General features: G+C 41.5%; 1 protein-coding gene across 1 annotated transcript in view; it reads left to right on the top strand.

Moving 5' to 3' along the window:
* Nucleotides 1-16078, top strand: part of LOC126235635 (PDF receptor-like) — a 483384-nt gene that overhangs the window by 415581 nt on the left and 51725 nt on the right. The window contains exons 11-12 of the mRNA XM_049944349.1: nt 2408-2493; nt 6856-7039. Of these exons, the coding sequence (XP_049800306.1) occupies nt 2408-2493; nt 6856-7039 (270 nt within the window). The remainder of the gene's footprint in view (nt 1-2407; nt 2494-6855; nt 7040-16078) is intronic.

The raw sequence follows: 16078 nt of genomic DNA, 5'->3' as shown, positions 1-16078 counted from the left end.
TGTACCCATTCGGGCTTCCAGGTTTAGGTTTTCCTTATATCACTTCAGGCAAATGCTGGGACGCTTCCTATGGAAAGAACACGATTGATTTCCTGCCACATCCTTCGCAAGTCAGAGCTAGTATCCGCCTCTGTGCACCCCGTGACACACGGGGGACACGCACTATTTTTCATCCCTTTCCTGACTTTAGCTGTAAGAAAAAACAAAATTTTAATACACTCCCAGCCGACTGGCAGTATGTGATTTTAAAAATAACGATACTCAGTTCATTTCTTATCTGTGTCTATTGAACTCGAAAACCAGTTTACGGACGTCAGCTAAGAAACCGTTGTCTCGTAAGCCTGATTTTCACAAGCAACTAAAATGACGGTAGCGACCGCCACTCAAGTGGTGTCACCGAAGTGGTATATGAAACGCCGAGATTCCTGTGTGTCAGGGATTAGCATCATTCGACTATCAACTCGTGGCTGAGTTTCGATGCATGATCGCCGTATTCTGGTTTTGGTGTAGACTCAACGACTATCCAGTGAATCTGAGGGAGGAAGCAACAAGGTTTCTGGTGGCAGTACCCGTATAATTTCAGCTTGACGGTCGCTTTCAGTAAACGAACATCAATATCTACTCACCAAGTATATAACCGTGTCTTTTACTGCTCTTACACAGAGAGTAACTAGAAAATTTGAAAGAGGACGTTCTACGTCATGTAGAAGAGTACTCGAGACATTGTGTATGCCATGGGCTCACGTAGGGCATACAAGTAAGAACTCGTCTCCACTGTGTGCGTACTGTGAAGCTGGAGATTTTAAAGTGATCCGATCTCCAAACTTACTTCACATTAAAACAATGTTATCTGGACATGGATTCATTATTGAAACTTTATCTACTAAGTCCCCTCTCCAGCCTCTAGAAGCGAGTAATAGCAATTGTGAAACACACTGAATTCTGGAGAGGTGAAATGGGATCGCCATATGTCGAATAAGTCACCTGTAGTTGCATTCAAGGCAGTACTGCGTCTACACTGCGTGAAAATTGTTAACGAACAGAGACATTGTTGGACAGGAATAATTACAGACAATGATGGACGAAACGAAGCACAGTACGTACGTAATAGAGGCGGGGTGGTATGTGATTCTTCAGTTTCTCCCGGCGTATTTGTTGATCGAAGGGTCAACGGGTGTACTGCCGCTTCATAGTGTCCAACGGGCACAATATTTTGGCAATCAAACATGTCGCCATCGTATGGTGCGCGTTCGTCATTGCGTCATCTGGCTACCCATTGAAATCACCATGCCAAAAATCGTTAAACTGGCTAAGCTCCACTGACACACAAGAAAAGGAAGAACAAGGTTCTCTTTCAAGTACTGCTTAGTTACCTGGTATCTGTGTGTCATACTGTTCGAAAACGTTTCCTCCTGTTACTGATTCAGACCGCATAACTGATTAATCCATTATGTCGCGCAAATACCAATGTGATGCCCCTGTCGAAGCAGGGTCGAAGAGCACTCTATGTACACCATTACAGAACATTACGAGAAATAACCTGACATAAACTTGGCACAAATTCCCGTTTTATACATTATAGAGCGTTACTAATTTCGTTTCACGTCACTGCGCATCGGAGTTACGATCGAGAGAAGTTTAGTTTTGACGTACTTGTATGTAATCGTTAAATGCCATGTCTGGTAATATTGTAAATCAGTGTGGGCATTATTACGCACCAGTTGTCGAAAATGTGTGATTTATATAATGTATCATGCTTCGGGACTTCTTTATCCCATTTTCAAATACCTTGTTTTATAGAAAATGCGAAAATGCGGTGTTCTACTCCCGAAACATGTTGTGTTAAATAAATCGTACATTTTAGACAGCTCGTGCGAAACAATCTCCGTGCTAATATGGACATACAATTGTATTGTTGCTTCAGGATAGATGCTATAAACGTATCAATATATCAACCCCAACTTGATTTGATGCTTCATTTTTAATTTACTCATGTTACTATATACAGTATTGATGTCACTGTGCACACAGTATCTTGTATTTTAGGCACAACTATTAAAATCTTAAATACAAAATACAGACACAAGTAGGAAAAGTCTTAATTTCAAACACGTGACTCGATAAAAAGAAACTGTCTTCTAAAATTACGACACATGTCTTCCAAATTTCTGTTGTTGAGGCACTGATAATATGCTTCTCTTTCTGAGTTCGTGTCTCAAGCTGCTTTCTGTTCCCCCCATCATTCAGTTCAGTTCGTTGTGTTCATTATGTGTCACTTTACTATAAAGGCTGACAATTTTATCACCAGAATACAGGCAGGCGATAGAATTATTCGGTTTCAGGAAGTGCGCAATCATAGACCTAATTTCATCCACAAATAACCATTAAAATTTTTGCTCTTCCCCAGCTCAACTTCCTCTTTCTGCTGAACATCATCCGTGTGCTGGTAGTCAAGTTGAGGCAAAGTCACACGAGTGAAATAGAGCAGGTCAGGTGAGTAAAACTCCTCGGCTAGAGCTCTTCATTGGGTATTTTGATTTCTGTTCCTAGTATTAACTGAAGTATATTTCTGTCCTTAATCATGTTCTAACCTGTAAATAGGCGTAAATTAAAGAAAAGTTGATGGTGTTGAGACAGCCACCAGCCACAAATTTTTCTGTTCCTTTATTCAAAGGGTACCGTTACCGGTTTCGAATCGTTATGATTCATCTTCAGACGGTTTTATTGCTTTCATTACATGTGGTGCGTTTTTTTACACACCAGTTGTCGTGAAGTGTCGGTTTGGAGTGTTTGTTTTCTTTCATTCGTCCAACAGATTTGAATACATTCCTACTGCATTCTTATCGTTGGACACGTAAATTTTTCTCACGTGAAAACTGGCTGAAGATGATTCATAACGATTCGAAACTGGTAATGGTACCCTTTGAAGAAAGGAACAGAAAATATATTTGTGGCTGGTTGCTGTCTCAGCACCATCAACATTTGTCTTCAAATAACAGCCACAGTCTCTAACCATGTCATCATATGACAAAATTGCATTAAAGAATAGTAATAGCTGTGAACTGTTCGAATGGAATCTACCTGTGGAATACTAATCGGTTACTTCACAGAATTATCTTGGTATCCACAAATGAATTGGAAGCTCTTTAGTCGAATAAATGGTTGTAACTGATTATGTTGACTTACAATTAGTGATGAGTATACCACTCAATTCATATTTGATATTTCGAAAGTGAGTGCTAAAGTTGGGCTAGAAGATTCTATTTTCTTAACTCGTTCATATGGTTGGAAATTTAGAAACCCTAGCTTTGCCAAGAAACTTTATTTTGGCTAAAGGTAAAACTGCGGACTTTTTCAGTTTTTTTTCAAAAAATAAGAGTTTTTTTATCCTAGCGCTTTGGCGCCTATTTCCTTTTTAAAAGAGCACAACATTTTCTACAAATCTGATCACTACAATTTTTCCTGCTCCGAATGCCAAGGGTACAACAGTACGTACAAAAAATAACCATTTTTACAATTTTGTGACAAAGGCAAAATATCAAGTTTTAGAGCACTTTTATTTCAGTTTCTATTTATACACTAGCCTAACATTTGAGAAGAAACTTAATCACAGTACGAAGTGAATTGTGTAACATCAGAACAGCATGTAGATGCAAGAAGCTGTTGCGTCCATCGGGATGATATGGACTCACGTAAGGTGCGTGATTGATTTTCAGGGCATCCCGCCTTCCCTGAAAATGATTTCTAACAGCAATGGTGTTGTCTGAGAATGTCAACTGTCATACGTGCCACTGAATTTACTGCTATTTATCCTTTAATTCTTTTCCAAATTATTTGTTTAATGACACTAAGTGAAGAAGAATTAAAAGCCTTTCTGAAATATGAACTAACTCCTTACACATTTTCTCTGTTCTCAGAGAAAGGCGTACGAAACGGAACAAAATCTTCGTTTTACAATGGCTTGACTCCAGTGAAGGATGTGAGCTCAATTTCCCAGAATCAATTTTTTGTCGTTGGTGAAGGGTACCTTTTATACAGAATAACCTGATATAGAAATGTGCACTTGAAATCAATATCTGAAAAGCTTGCTTCTTGCTTGCAGTGTCATTTTTAATTCACGTCTCCTGCTTTATTTGATGGCTATTCACGCGAGACAAAGTGATGTATCATGAAGAGTGTTGTGGAATTTGTAGGTCCAAAAACCGTTCTTCAGTTGAAGTTGTACTCGGATCAGAGGTGCTACACCAAGTCTCTCAGGACAAGGTTTTGTACAACGAACGAAACAAAGATCGCATTATCACAGTTCGTAATAAGCAATTTCGTGAGTGTACCATCGAGGTGGACCGAGCACAAGCAGATGCTAATATGATGATTGTAACGTCTGCCGTTTCACGAACCTACGATTATTGAAGCATAGTAATACTATGAGACGATGTTGACCACCTCGAACTCAAGATACATTTTGGAAAATCATTGAAAACATTTTTTGCTGAAGCCAAAAGAGGAAGTCAAGTGGTTTTGCCATGTTTTGACAAAGTCTCATAACAATATACAGGGTTATTACAAATGATTGAAGCGATTTCACAGCTCTACAATAACTTTATTATTTGAGATATTTTCACAATGCTTTGCACACACATACAAAAACTCAAAAAGTTTTTTTAGGCATTCATTAATGTTCGATATGTGCCCCTTTAGTGATTCGGCAGACATCAAGCCGATAATCAAGTTCCTCCCACACTCGGTGCAGCATGTCCCCATCAATGAGTTCGAAAGCATCGTTGATGCGAGCTCGCAGTTCTGGCACGTTTCTTGGTAGAGGAGGTTTGAACACTGAATCTTTCACATAACCCCACAGAAAGAAATCGCATGGGGTTAAGTCTGGAGAGCGTGGAGGCCATGACATGAATTGCTGATCATGATCTCCACCACGACCGATCCATCGGTTTTCCAATCTCCCGCTTAAGAAATGCCGAACATCATGATGGAAGTGCGGTGGAGCACCATCCTGTTGAAAGATGGAGTCAGCGCTGTCGTTCTCCAGTTGTGGCATGAGCCAATTTTCCAGCATGTCCAGATACACGTGTCCTGTAACATTTTTTTCGCAGAAGAAGAAGGGGCCGTAAACTTTAAACCGTGAGATTGCACAAAACACGTTAACTTTTGGTGAATCGCGAATTTGCTGCACGAATGCATGATGATTCTCTACCGCCCAGATTCGCACATTGTGTCTGTTCACTTCACCATTAAGAAAAAATGTTGCTTCATCACTGAAAACAAGTTTCGCACTGAACACATCCTCTTCCATGAGCTGTTGCAACCGCGCCGAAAATTGAAAGCGTTTGACTTTGTCACCGGGTGTCAGGGCTTGTAGCAATTGTAAACGGTAAGGCTTCTGCTTTAGACTTTTCCGTAAGATTTTCCAAACCGTCGCTGTGGTACGTTTAGCTCCCTGCTTGCTTTATTCGTCGACTTCCGCGGGCTACGCGTGAAACTTGCCCGCACGCGTTCAACCGTTTCTTCGCTCACTGGAGGCCGACCCGTTGATTTCCCCTTACAGAGGCATCCAGAAGCTTTAAACTGCGCATACCATCGCCGAATGGAGTTAGCAGTTGGTGGATCTTTGTTGAACTTCGTCCTGAAGTGTCGTTGCACTGTTATGACTGACTGATGTGAGTGCATTTCAAGCACGACATACGCTTTCTCGGCTCCTGTCGCCATTTTGTCTCACTGCGCTCTCGAGCGCTCTGGCGGTAGAAACCTGAAGTGCGGCTTTAGCCGAACAAAACTTTATGAGTTTTTCTACGTATCTGTAGTGTGTCGTAACCATATGTCAGTGAATGGAGCTACAGTGAATTTATGAAATCGCTTCAATCATTTGTAATAGCCCTGTATTCATTGTCAAAGTCACTTATACCGGTGGACATCTCATTTGCGGCCCATGTAGGAGCTAGAATGAAGCCTCATTCGCCCCTGCTCCACTTAAATACATAACTTGTCGCATAATGTGCCTATAATGTCACCAGGTAGCATTCAGTTTCGCAGTTAGTTGTAGGACTAATTATATAGTCCATTAGTATGTGTGTGTGTGTGTGTGTGTGTGTGTTTTGTATAGAGAGTTCCTAAAAATTAATTGGAGTAAAAAGAACTCAAAAAGGACGTTAACACAAGAAGTGATTTGGGAAACATTTAACCAGCAAGGTATAGCTTTGGTAATACTAGTGGGTGTCAAAGAAGACACAAATACTGGGGGTAGGTAGCGATTGAAATGTTTACTACAAATAATTGAGTGCGTTGCTTGAAAGTACTGCTTTGAGATGAAGAGATTGGCACAATGGAAAACATTGTGTCAGAGTGCATCGAGCCAATCAGAAACTTGATGACCCAAAATAATAGGTATTTATTTTAAATAACTAAGTTAAAGTAATGTTACTCTATATACTGTATTATAATTAATTCTAACAGTGAGCACATTGTAATCCAGTGTAAATAAATGAGTAATATATGCATTATCACTTGCACTTACTTGTTATTTCGTGTTGTACTTTTCTCCCATTAATTGTATTGTTGGGAAACGCACACCACATCCGTTAAATTTTTAGTAGTCGTTCATAATATTATAATAAGATATTATTTGAAGCTCAAGCTGTCCATTACCGTTTTATGTCCCTTTATTATGATTGTTACCCTGTAATACCGCGTCTACATCAAATCCAAAACTCTAGGTTTCGTTCACTTAGTGCAGTCAGCAAGTAAACACGTAGTAGTGTGTCCTGTTGTTTCTTACGGCGTAGCGGTCTCTCGCACTGCTGTTAGTTGTTGATCCTGCAGTCATTGCCCCATTGTTGTCACCAGGAAGGCGGTGCGGGCGGCGGTGGTGCTGTTGCCGCTGCTGGGGATCACCAACCTGGTCAACATGGCGGACGCCCCGCTGGACAGGGCCGCCTGGGAGTTCGCGCTCTGGTCCTACGCCACGCACTTCCTCGTCTCCTTCCAGGGCTTCTTCATAGCCTGCCTCTACTGCTTCATCAACGGGGAGGTGTGTGTCAGTCCCGCAAAATTTCACACATTGAGCACTCACACAGTATACGGTACTCTGAATGGTCACTTCAGTTGTTACAGATACGGTCACCATGTATGTATTAACTGTTTTCTGCATCGCCAAGACAACGATCAACCGACATTCACTGATAATTTTACAAACTCGTCTACAAAGTAATATTAACGTCAGAAATTAACAATCAGAAATTTGATGCAGAAATTGAGCCTTATACTGTATTTCAGTTTCTTACATAATATGAGTTCAAGGAATCCATTGTTTGTAAACTTGTGATAAAGCAGATGATAGTAAGAATCCGAAGAACATGATCACAGATTGGTTGTAACTAGCAGGGACTAGGAATGGTTACTACATGGGCCTGCGTTCTTTTTTTACCTCTTTCTATGCTGCCAAACAGTTCTTTATAATTCTTATGGAATCTTTCTGTTTTGTACTCTATCTTTGTGCACGAGTAATAATCACTGGAAATGGATGATCTATTGTAATTATGTGCATTGCCACGTGTCTAGTCATCTGTTTTGTTGTATTTACGGGGATCGTGGGTTAGACATCTTTTACGGCCTCATTATTTCCATTACGTCGATGCTGCATTTGGGGTTGTTCGGTCTGTCACTGAAAGTATCCTTTGGATGTAAGAATAGGTATCATATGCGGTGCACGTGCGAATTGAAGTACTGATGACAACACATGTGTCACATAATAAAGTTGTGCTCAGGTGGATGTTGTATAATTTTTCGTTAGTTGATGTCTTTCCGCTGACTGTCATGTAATACATGGCTTTAACATTAGACACTAAGGTTTTACTGTATAGGTTCCTCCTGATGTATGGGCTGCGGGTGCTCTAGGTGATTTCGTTTGAGTTTCATCGATAAAAAGCCATATCTGTTTCTTTTCTATATATGTATATTTTGTAAGATATACAGCGAATTGTGGTTCTTGTACACGTAGCTGAACTCGAAATTATGTGACCTAATATTTCTTCAAGCTTTTGGTATCCCTGTTATATCGACCGCTAACTCCGTGATTAGAGGATCCCATGTCTTGATAAGGGTTTCAGATACTCTGATTCCCATTTTCCATAATACTTTTTGAGCATACGATTGATCCGAAAAGATTTGAAATTTTGCCCTGTGTGAAGTCTAGGCTACTCCTAGTTGTTGGTGGTGTTAAGATGTCGTAATGCAATATGAAAATATTTCCCCTCGTGAAAAACCAGAATTGTCCTCGTTGGCTGTTATCCATTATGAGAAGAGGCGCTGGAAGGATCTGCACCAGCTAGCTCAGTTCATTTGTTACCGAGATTCTGAGTGTTTGTACTTTTTTTTTAACAAATCCAAGGTTTGGCGTACTGGCAATTTAATAAAATTCGAGGTACCGGTTACGTTATTACGTTGTAACATTCCATCACTAAGACTGTTTAGGCCTTTATTGCCAATAGAGTGTCACACAGTAAGCAGAAATTGTGTGAAATGACCACATTTGAGTTACTTGTACGTTTTTGATAAAAAGAGTTGTCAGAGGCGTTGAATATCCAATAAAATAGTCTAATTAAATGTATGATTTATTACATCAATCGTCATGTTGTTAAATCGCCACTGCTTCACTGCAGAAGAGCAATTACGTATTTTTTTGTTTTTCACTGATGATCACACCTTGGACTACGCAGTAGCTATAGTCGGCGATAGCGTGGCCTCTCGCAGGGCACCTCCAACACCACCTAGAGACAAGGCCAATAAACGGTATCATGACGTCATAGCCTAGTGGCGATCGTAATATGCACAGCCAGCCCCAAAAGAACTGTATGGCTCGTAAAACGAGCGATTTTTCAGTTTATACTTGAATGAGATTAGTTAACAGAGAAAACAGACAGGTATATAGTTGTTTACGTGGAAATGAGGCAAAAGTAAATAATAACGCTTAACTTCGATTAATTTCGTGCTTAGCTTACAGGACATGACAGGAACATTTGCAAACAAAACTGCTGACCGCTTTGAAAAAATTCTTTACTTTCGTGCGTATGAGCTCTTAGCGACATTTGCTATATCTCTAAATGTACACTATTTGTTTGATAAAACATTCACACACTTCTAACCAATATTTGTGTACAGTGACACGAAGACATCCACATCAGTTGTATTCACACATTTTCTGTTACCAATACAACTTCAAGCACAAATTGAGTGACTAAAATTTCGTTTAATGGAACTTCTTTCGATTAGATATACCCTTTGAAATTATTATCAATCACAGTATACACTACGTAACAGGACTGCACAGATACATCGATACCTACCCACAAAAATAATACAATCCTCTTTCGCTATTTTCCCGAATTCTTCTGTAAAGGTATCACATTAACTTTGTTTTTCAGTTCTTCAAAGCTATTACATGAAATTCTTTTTAAATGCTCATTACGGCTGGCAAAACTGATCTTGATGCTTTCCTGCAATACTGCTGCCTCCAAAGTGCTTTTCCTTCTGGTTCCTCTCTGGATAGTCCTGCAGATGAAGATAGGTAGTTTGGACAGATCGGAAAAATGCGTGGCACGGCATTAGAATCAAGCCGTGGTTTTGAAATTGGATCAGCTGTGGTTTTGTTGTCTGTTTGCTTGATAACGTCCCTGGTTTAGAATTACTTGTGACACACCTGAAAAATGGGAAGTGAAGTACATTAATCGTAATGGATACAAGCCAAGTGTTCTGGCAAACAATAATTTACTGTAATCGAAAACAAACATTACTAAATTACATACGAAACAAAACTCACACTGAATAATTAATAACAGTGAAATCCTGCTTTACAGCGGAATGGAGGCATTTCTGACTTATTACGTCGTCTTTAGTGAACTTGAATACATGAACCTTGTTTCCGCTTGTATAACTTCCACTACTTTTTGGTATGCTGTACTTCATAACCGTAATGAAATTGAAGCTGCATAAAAATATGCTGCGTTAAATTCACACAAATACAGTGTAGTAACAAGCATTGTGATTTCTGTGTGCCTAAATAACAATCTCGTAACAATTACATAGCACAACGAGTTTTCAATACTCTAAGCGTTATAGCTGCAATATAGTTACTGAAGTATTTCGAGAGTCCTAGCTTTGACTTAGATGCATAACTACGATTAAGGGGCCCCCCAATACGACACAACGATAACTAACTTCATAGATGAACGGTAATAAACTGGGCCCTTCAATTGCTAATAAACGTAAATAACATAGGAACAAGGAATACTAATTATCTGATACAAACAGCTATTATTTCAAAGTGCATACGCCATTCACCCTTCAAAGTACACTCTCGCATGCCCATTGTCCACTCTAAATCGTCGCAAATCGACCATACCGTATATGCCGTGAAAACTTTTATTGCTGGCTACACATATTTTATGTATAACGTACCGCAAAATAGTAGTGAGTTTTATCAATCACACAGGAATCACAAAACCGCTAAGTAATTCTATCTGAGGTTCAAGTTATTCTGCTTGCAAGAATGGTTCTAAAATGACGTTTCATTGAACGTGAGGGGGGAGTCTTTAATCTCAATATTGGTTCCTAAATATTAATGCTTGCCACACACTGAATGCGCAGGTGGCTAAGTTTATTTTTGTCTGCTTCTACACTTTACGTTTTCTGTGATCAAAGATGAATGCAATTGCGCCCAACTCATGGTGTATGAATATAGCGAGTGATGCTGCAATCTCTGAAGCTCTATACAGTACTACGACTCTGCCTTCTGGAATATTACGTAATACGTCGTTAAAATGATTGATGAATTTACATTACTCATGGGTCGCTGGAATATTGGTATAGCAATATATGCAAGTAGTGAAAGGACCGATCAAATGTTTCCCTTTGAGGGCGTTGCTGCAGCAGATGTGCAACCAGACGCTGCTCTGATGTGGAAATGTAAGCAACGACATGTAATCAGTTGATTAGTGTCGCTCTCGAATGGAAACTTTTTGATCGTACCTTGCGTGTAAAACGGATTTTGGTCGGATGTCCAGACTGGATGGAGATTAAACTCTCACAGACACCGGTTTCATTTGTGCAGGTTCCCGCCATCATTTTATATTTAGGCCAATGTGCGGTCGTGTCTTGATTACAATCTAAATGCAATTAGCCATATTAAACCCTCACACTGTCATCAATCATATCTTCTTCCGTCCACGAATTTATTTAAATGAAGGGCCTTTCAAACCGTAACACTTTTTGTCTGAATAAGTGTATCACACCATAAATACGCTCTATAGCAATTGCCCTTAAACACTGCAACTCGACCACCAATATCTGTCGGGCAGTTATTAGGCGTTCCATACCGAGAATCAATTCTCAGTGTCCTTAACCTTAACGTTTGTGCCTCTCGGAAATCCTGCTACCAAGAAGAGAAGTAAACGCCATTACTTCCTCTCTGTTCTTCAACGCTCCTCATATTCCAATTCTCATGGAGGTAAAAATAGGAGAGATGGTGCTACAGACTAACACTGTACGTTGATTCGAAGCCGCCATGTTAGCTGTCCCAGAAGATTAGCGGACTACTATTTACGGTTGCTTCTAGTTCTTAATTTCTGTCGTGCCTTCACGAGTAACGCATAGTCAAGAAGGCATTTTCAGGAACTTTCTGTTCATAAATGAATACTTGATTCCGTAGCACGACACATTACGAACCTCGTTACTGTAACTTTTTTTTACACGTTTCGAATAACCAATACGATAAGAATGTCGAGTGAAAAGGTGGCTTTCGTCATCCAGCATTTTTCTTAGTAAGAACTGACGATACTGATATTCGGCCAATGCCGTCTTCCCGAAAATGCTGAAAACATATGTTGTTAGGTTTGGTCGGTTTCCCGCCTTTTATTCTCATGGCGTGCTTTAGATGCTACCTTTTGGGTCAAGTAATATTGCGGACGTCAGCTTCAAGTTTGTGGCGTTATCACATGTCCCCTTATTATACTTCCATATCTCTGGACGTATCACTAATACAATAGAGAGTATAAATGCGCACTGTTTTATTTACAAAACTGACGTGTTTTATATAAAATTTCTGACGTAAATGCCAGAGGGAAAAAATATAATTCACCACAGAAAATTCCGTCACACCATATCTCATGGCAATATCTGACTACTATTCAATCTAGTTTGGGCTGACAATCGTCGCACTTTCAGACAGGTATCCATAGTCATCGCAATGCAGCAAGTGCATTCTACAACAGGTGTAATACAGTTCAATAAAGAAGAATCGTCGTAATTTGTCGTATTACTGTATTTGGTGTGTGTTTGAAGATTTAGGGCACTCATTATTGTCAGAGTACTGTATTTTCAGAACATTCAGAAGTAAGTAGTGAGTGTAGTATGAACGCTTTAAAAACTTGGTCCTCGAAACTGTAATCGGACTTGAGTGCTGTCCAAAATGTAAAACTGGGTCCTAATGAGCTCTAAGCAACGAAATGTAGGGTGTTCCAAAAAACAGTCATCCGATCTGAAATGGCTATATGTACTTCAGGAATGAAAATAGAAACTGGGGTAAATTTTAAATTACTCATCGAAACTAAAACGTTACTTTGGCTCGAGCTGGAAGCTGCGGATCATTCTGTGCCGATACGTTCCATGGTAATATAGCTAGTTCCCTGGTTCGTTTATAACCCAACGTACGCCCAGCCGAGACGGCGATAACACAGCGGCAAAAGTCGTTTTGCGTACTCAGTTTCAAAGGTGTACAACAGTTGGCAACGCTGAATCGTGATGTTCGTCGAGAGTGCCGTGCGTCCAAGTCTCGCAATGCACCATGGCCCTGAATTTCGCCTGGTCTCCAATTATTATGTTTTTCTATTCTTTGCGGTGATTTCTGAAATACCTCACCAGTGTAGTTAACCTTGCAACAGATTTGGGTGATCTGCCACACTACGTAGCAACAGCAATGAATGCAGTAACTCTTGGTACCTGGTATGCTAACACAATTCTGGGATGAGTTTGAATATCGTCTAGATGTGCTCCATGTAGAGGGGACGCCGAATATATGTCGAAGGTAAATAAAAGATTTTACTCCAAACGTAATTTTAGAAATCAATCCAAGGCTGTGTGTGTATGCACGTAGGAGATTATATTTGTAGGAGATTATATTCTTGTACAATTCCTCGTATAGATGCAATTTTTCTAAACATTGTCCGTAGTAAGCTGTGTAGTTATCCATTATTAGCTATGCAGTTGGCCACTTTCGATTCTAAGTCATTTTCCGGCACCAACGAAAATACATCACCATGTATCTGCTGCAAGGGTCAAAGAAAACTTGACTCTAATTTCAAACACGTACCCGACTAGTACAATTATACTTGGCGGTGACGCCAGTTTACCCTCGAAATGTTGGCGACAATTCATGATTAAATCCGGAGGTATGACCCATACAAAACACCTTTAGAAAGTGTGCTAAAACCATCCCCTGACGATTATTTATGCCGGCCGAAGTGGCCGTGCGGTTAAAGGCGCTGCAGTCTGGAACCGCAAGACCGCTACGGTCGCAGGTTCGAATCCTGCCTCGGGCATGGATGTTTGTGATGTCCTTAGGTTAGTTAGGTTTAACTAGTTCTAAGTTCTAGGGGACTAATGACCTCAGCAGTTGAGTCCCATAGTGCTCAGAGCCATTTGAACCATTTTTTTGACGATTATTTCGAGCAATTAGTTTGAGCCACTCGAATACTAAATTGTAGTGAAAACGTAATTGACCTCTTGGGTACAAATAATCCTGAACTGATAACGAGCGTAAAGGCGGATACAGGACTGATTACCGTAACAACCACATCCACCAAAAACAAACGAAAAATATATCTATTCCAAACGCAGATAAAAATTCGTTTGACGCCTTCCTGATCTCCACTCGTTCCAAATTACCAGCGTAGCGAAGACCAGATGCGGTTTGAATCAAAAGAAAAGGTATCGTCAGTAATTGACAGATTTATAGCAAATAAATTAATAAAGGACGGAGCTGATCCCCCTTGGAGCACAAAACAGGTCAAAACCCTGTTGCAGAAACACCAAAACAATCTGCAAAATCCAAGCAAAGGCTGTATCTCCACGACGTTTACAGAGGCATGACATTTAGGGTGGACTTCAACGCGAAATGCTTATAATAATTTCCACAACGGAACTTTGTCCCGAACCTGGCAGAAAAACCAAAGACATTATGGTCGCATGTAAAGAATACTAGCGGCAAGGCACGATCAGTGCCTTCTCTGTGCCATACAAATGGAAACAGTATCGATGACAGTCCTGCTAAAGCTGTGTTACTAAACACAGCCTTCCGAAATTCCTTCACCAAAGAAGACAAAGAAAATATTCCAGAATTCGAATCACGATCATCTAAAAATGGTTCAAATGGCTCTGAGCACTATGGGACTTAACATCTATGGTCATCAGTCCCCTAGAACTTAGAACTACTTAAACCTAACTAACCTAAGGACAGCACATAACACCCAGCCATCACGAGGCAGAGAAAATCCCTGACCCCGCCGGGAATCGAACCCGGGAACCCTGGCGTGGGAAGCGAGAACGCTACCGCACGACCACGAGATGCGGGCAACGATCATCTGCCAACAAGAGTAACTTAGAACTAGCTTTTCTCGGAGGTGTGAAACTACGTAATTCACTTAATAAAAACAAGTCTTTGAGTCGATTCGTATAGCAGTTGGATTCCTTCCAGAGTATGCTGATGCAACAGCTCCCTACTTAACAATCGTATACAACCGCTCGCTCGACGAAAGATCCGTACCCAAAGACAGCAAACTTGCTCAGGTCACACCAAAAATCAAGAAAGGCAATACCCGTAATCAACTAAATTACAGGATCATTTATTAACGTTGATATCAATAGGCTTTTCGAACATACACTGCTGGAAATTGAAATAAGAACACCGTGAATTCATTGTCCCAGGAAGGGGAAACTTTATTGACACATTCCTGGGGTCAGATACATCACATGATCACACTGACAGAACCACAGGCACATAGACACAGGCAACAGAGCATGCACAATGTCGGCACTAGTACAGTGTATATCCACCTTTCGCAGCAATGCAGGCTGCTATTCTCCCATGGAGACGATCGTAGAGATGCTGGATGTAGTCCTGTGGAACGGCTTGCCATGCCATTTCCACCTGGCGCCTCAGTTGGACCAGCGTTCGTGCTGGACGTGCAGACCGCGTGAGATGACGCTTCATCCAGTCCCAAACATGCTCAATGGGGGACAGATCCGGAGATCTTGCTGGCCAGGGTAGTTGACTTACACCTTCTAGAGCACGTTGGGTGGCACGGGATACATGCGGACGTGCATTGTCCTGTTGGAACTGCAAGTTACCTTGCCGGTCTAGGAATGGTAGAACGATGGGTTCGATGACGGTTTGGATGTACCGTGCACTATTCAGTGTCCCCTCGACGATCACCAGTGGTGTACGGCCAGTGTAGGAGATCGCTCCCCACACCATGATGCCGGGTGTTGGCCCTGTGTGCCTCGGTCGTATGGAGTCCTGATTGTGGCGCTCACCTGCACGGCGCCAAACACGCATACGACCATCATTGGCACCAAGGCAGAAGCGACTCTCATCGCTGAAGACGACACGTCTCCATTCGTCCCTCCATTCACGCCTGTCGCGGCACCACTGGAGGCGGGCTGCACGATGTTGGGGCGTGAGCGGAAGACGGCCTAACGGTGTGCGGGACCGTAGCCCAGCTTCATGGAGACGGTTGCGAATGGTCCTCGCCGATACCCCAGGAGCAACAGTGTCCCTAATTTGCTGGGAAGTGGCGGTGCGGTCCCCTACGGCACTGCGTAGGATCCTACGGTCTTGGCGTGCATCCGTGCGTCGCTGCGGTCCGGTCCCAGGTCGACGGGCACGTGTACCTTCCGCCGACCACTGGCGACAACATCGATGTACTGTGGAGACCTCACGCCCCACGTGTTGAGCAATTCGGCGGTACGTCCACCCGGCCTCCCGCATGCCCACTATACGCCCTCGCTCAAAGTCCGT

Source organism: Schistocerca nitens, chromosome 2, assembly GCF_023898315.1.
Source record: "Schistocerca nitens isolate TAMUIC-IGC-003100 chromosome 2, iqSchNite1.1, whole genome shotgun sequence".
In the NCBI taxonomy this organism is placed as follows: domain Eukaryota; kingdom Metazoa; phylum Arthropoda; class Insecta; order Orthoptera; family Acrididae; genus Schistocerca; species Schistocerca nitens.
The sequence above is the reverse complement of the archived record's forward strand: the minus strand, read 5'-3'. Positions and strand labels throughout refer to the sequence as shown.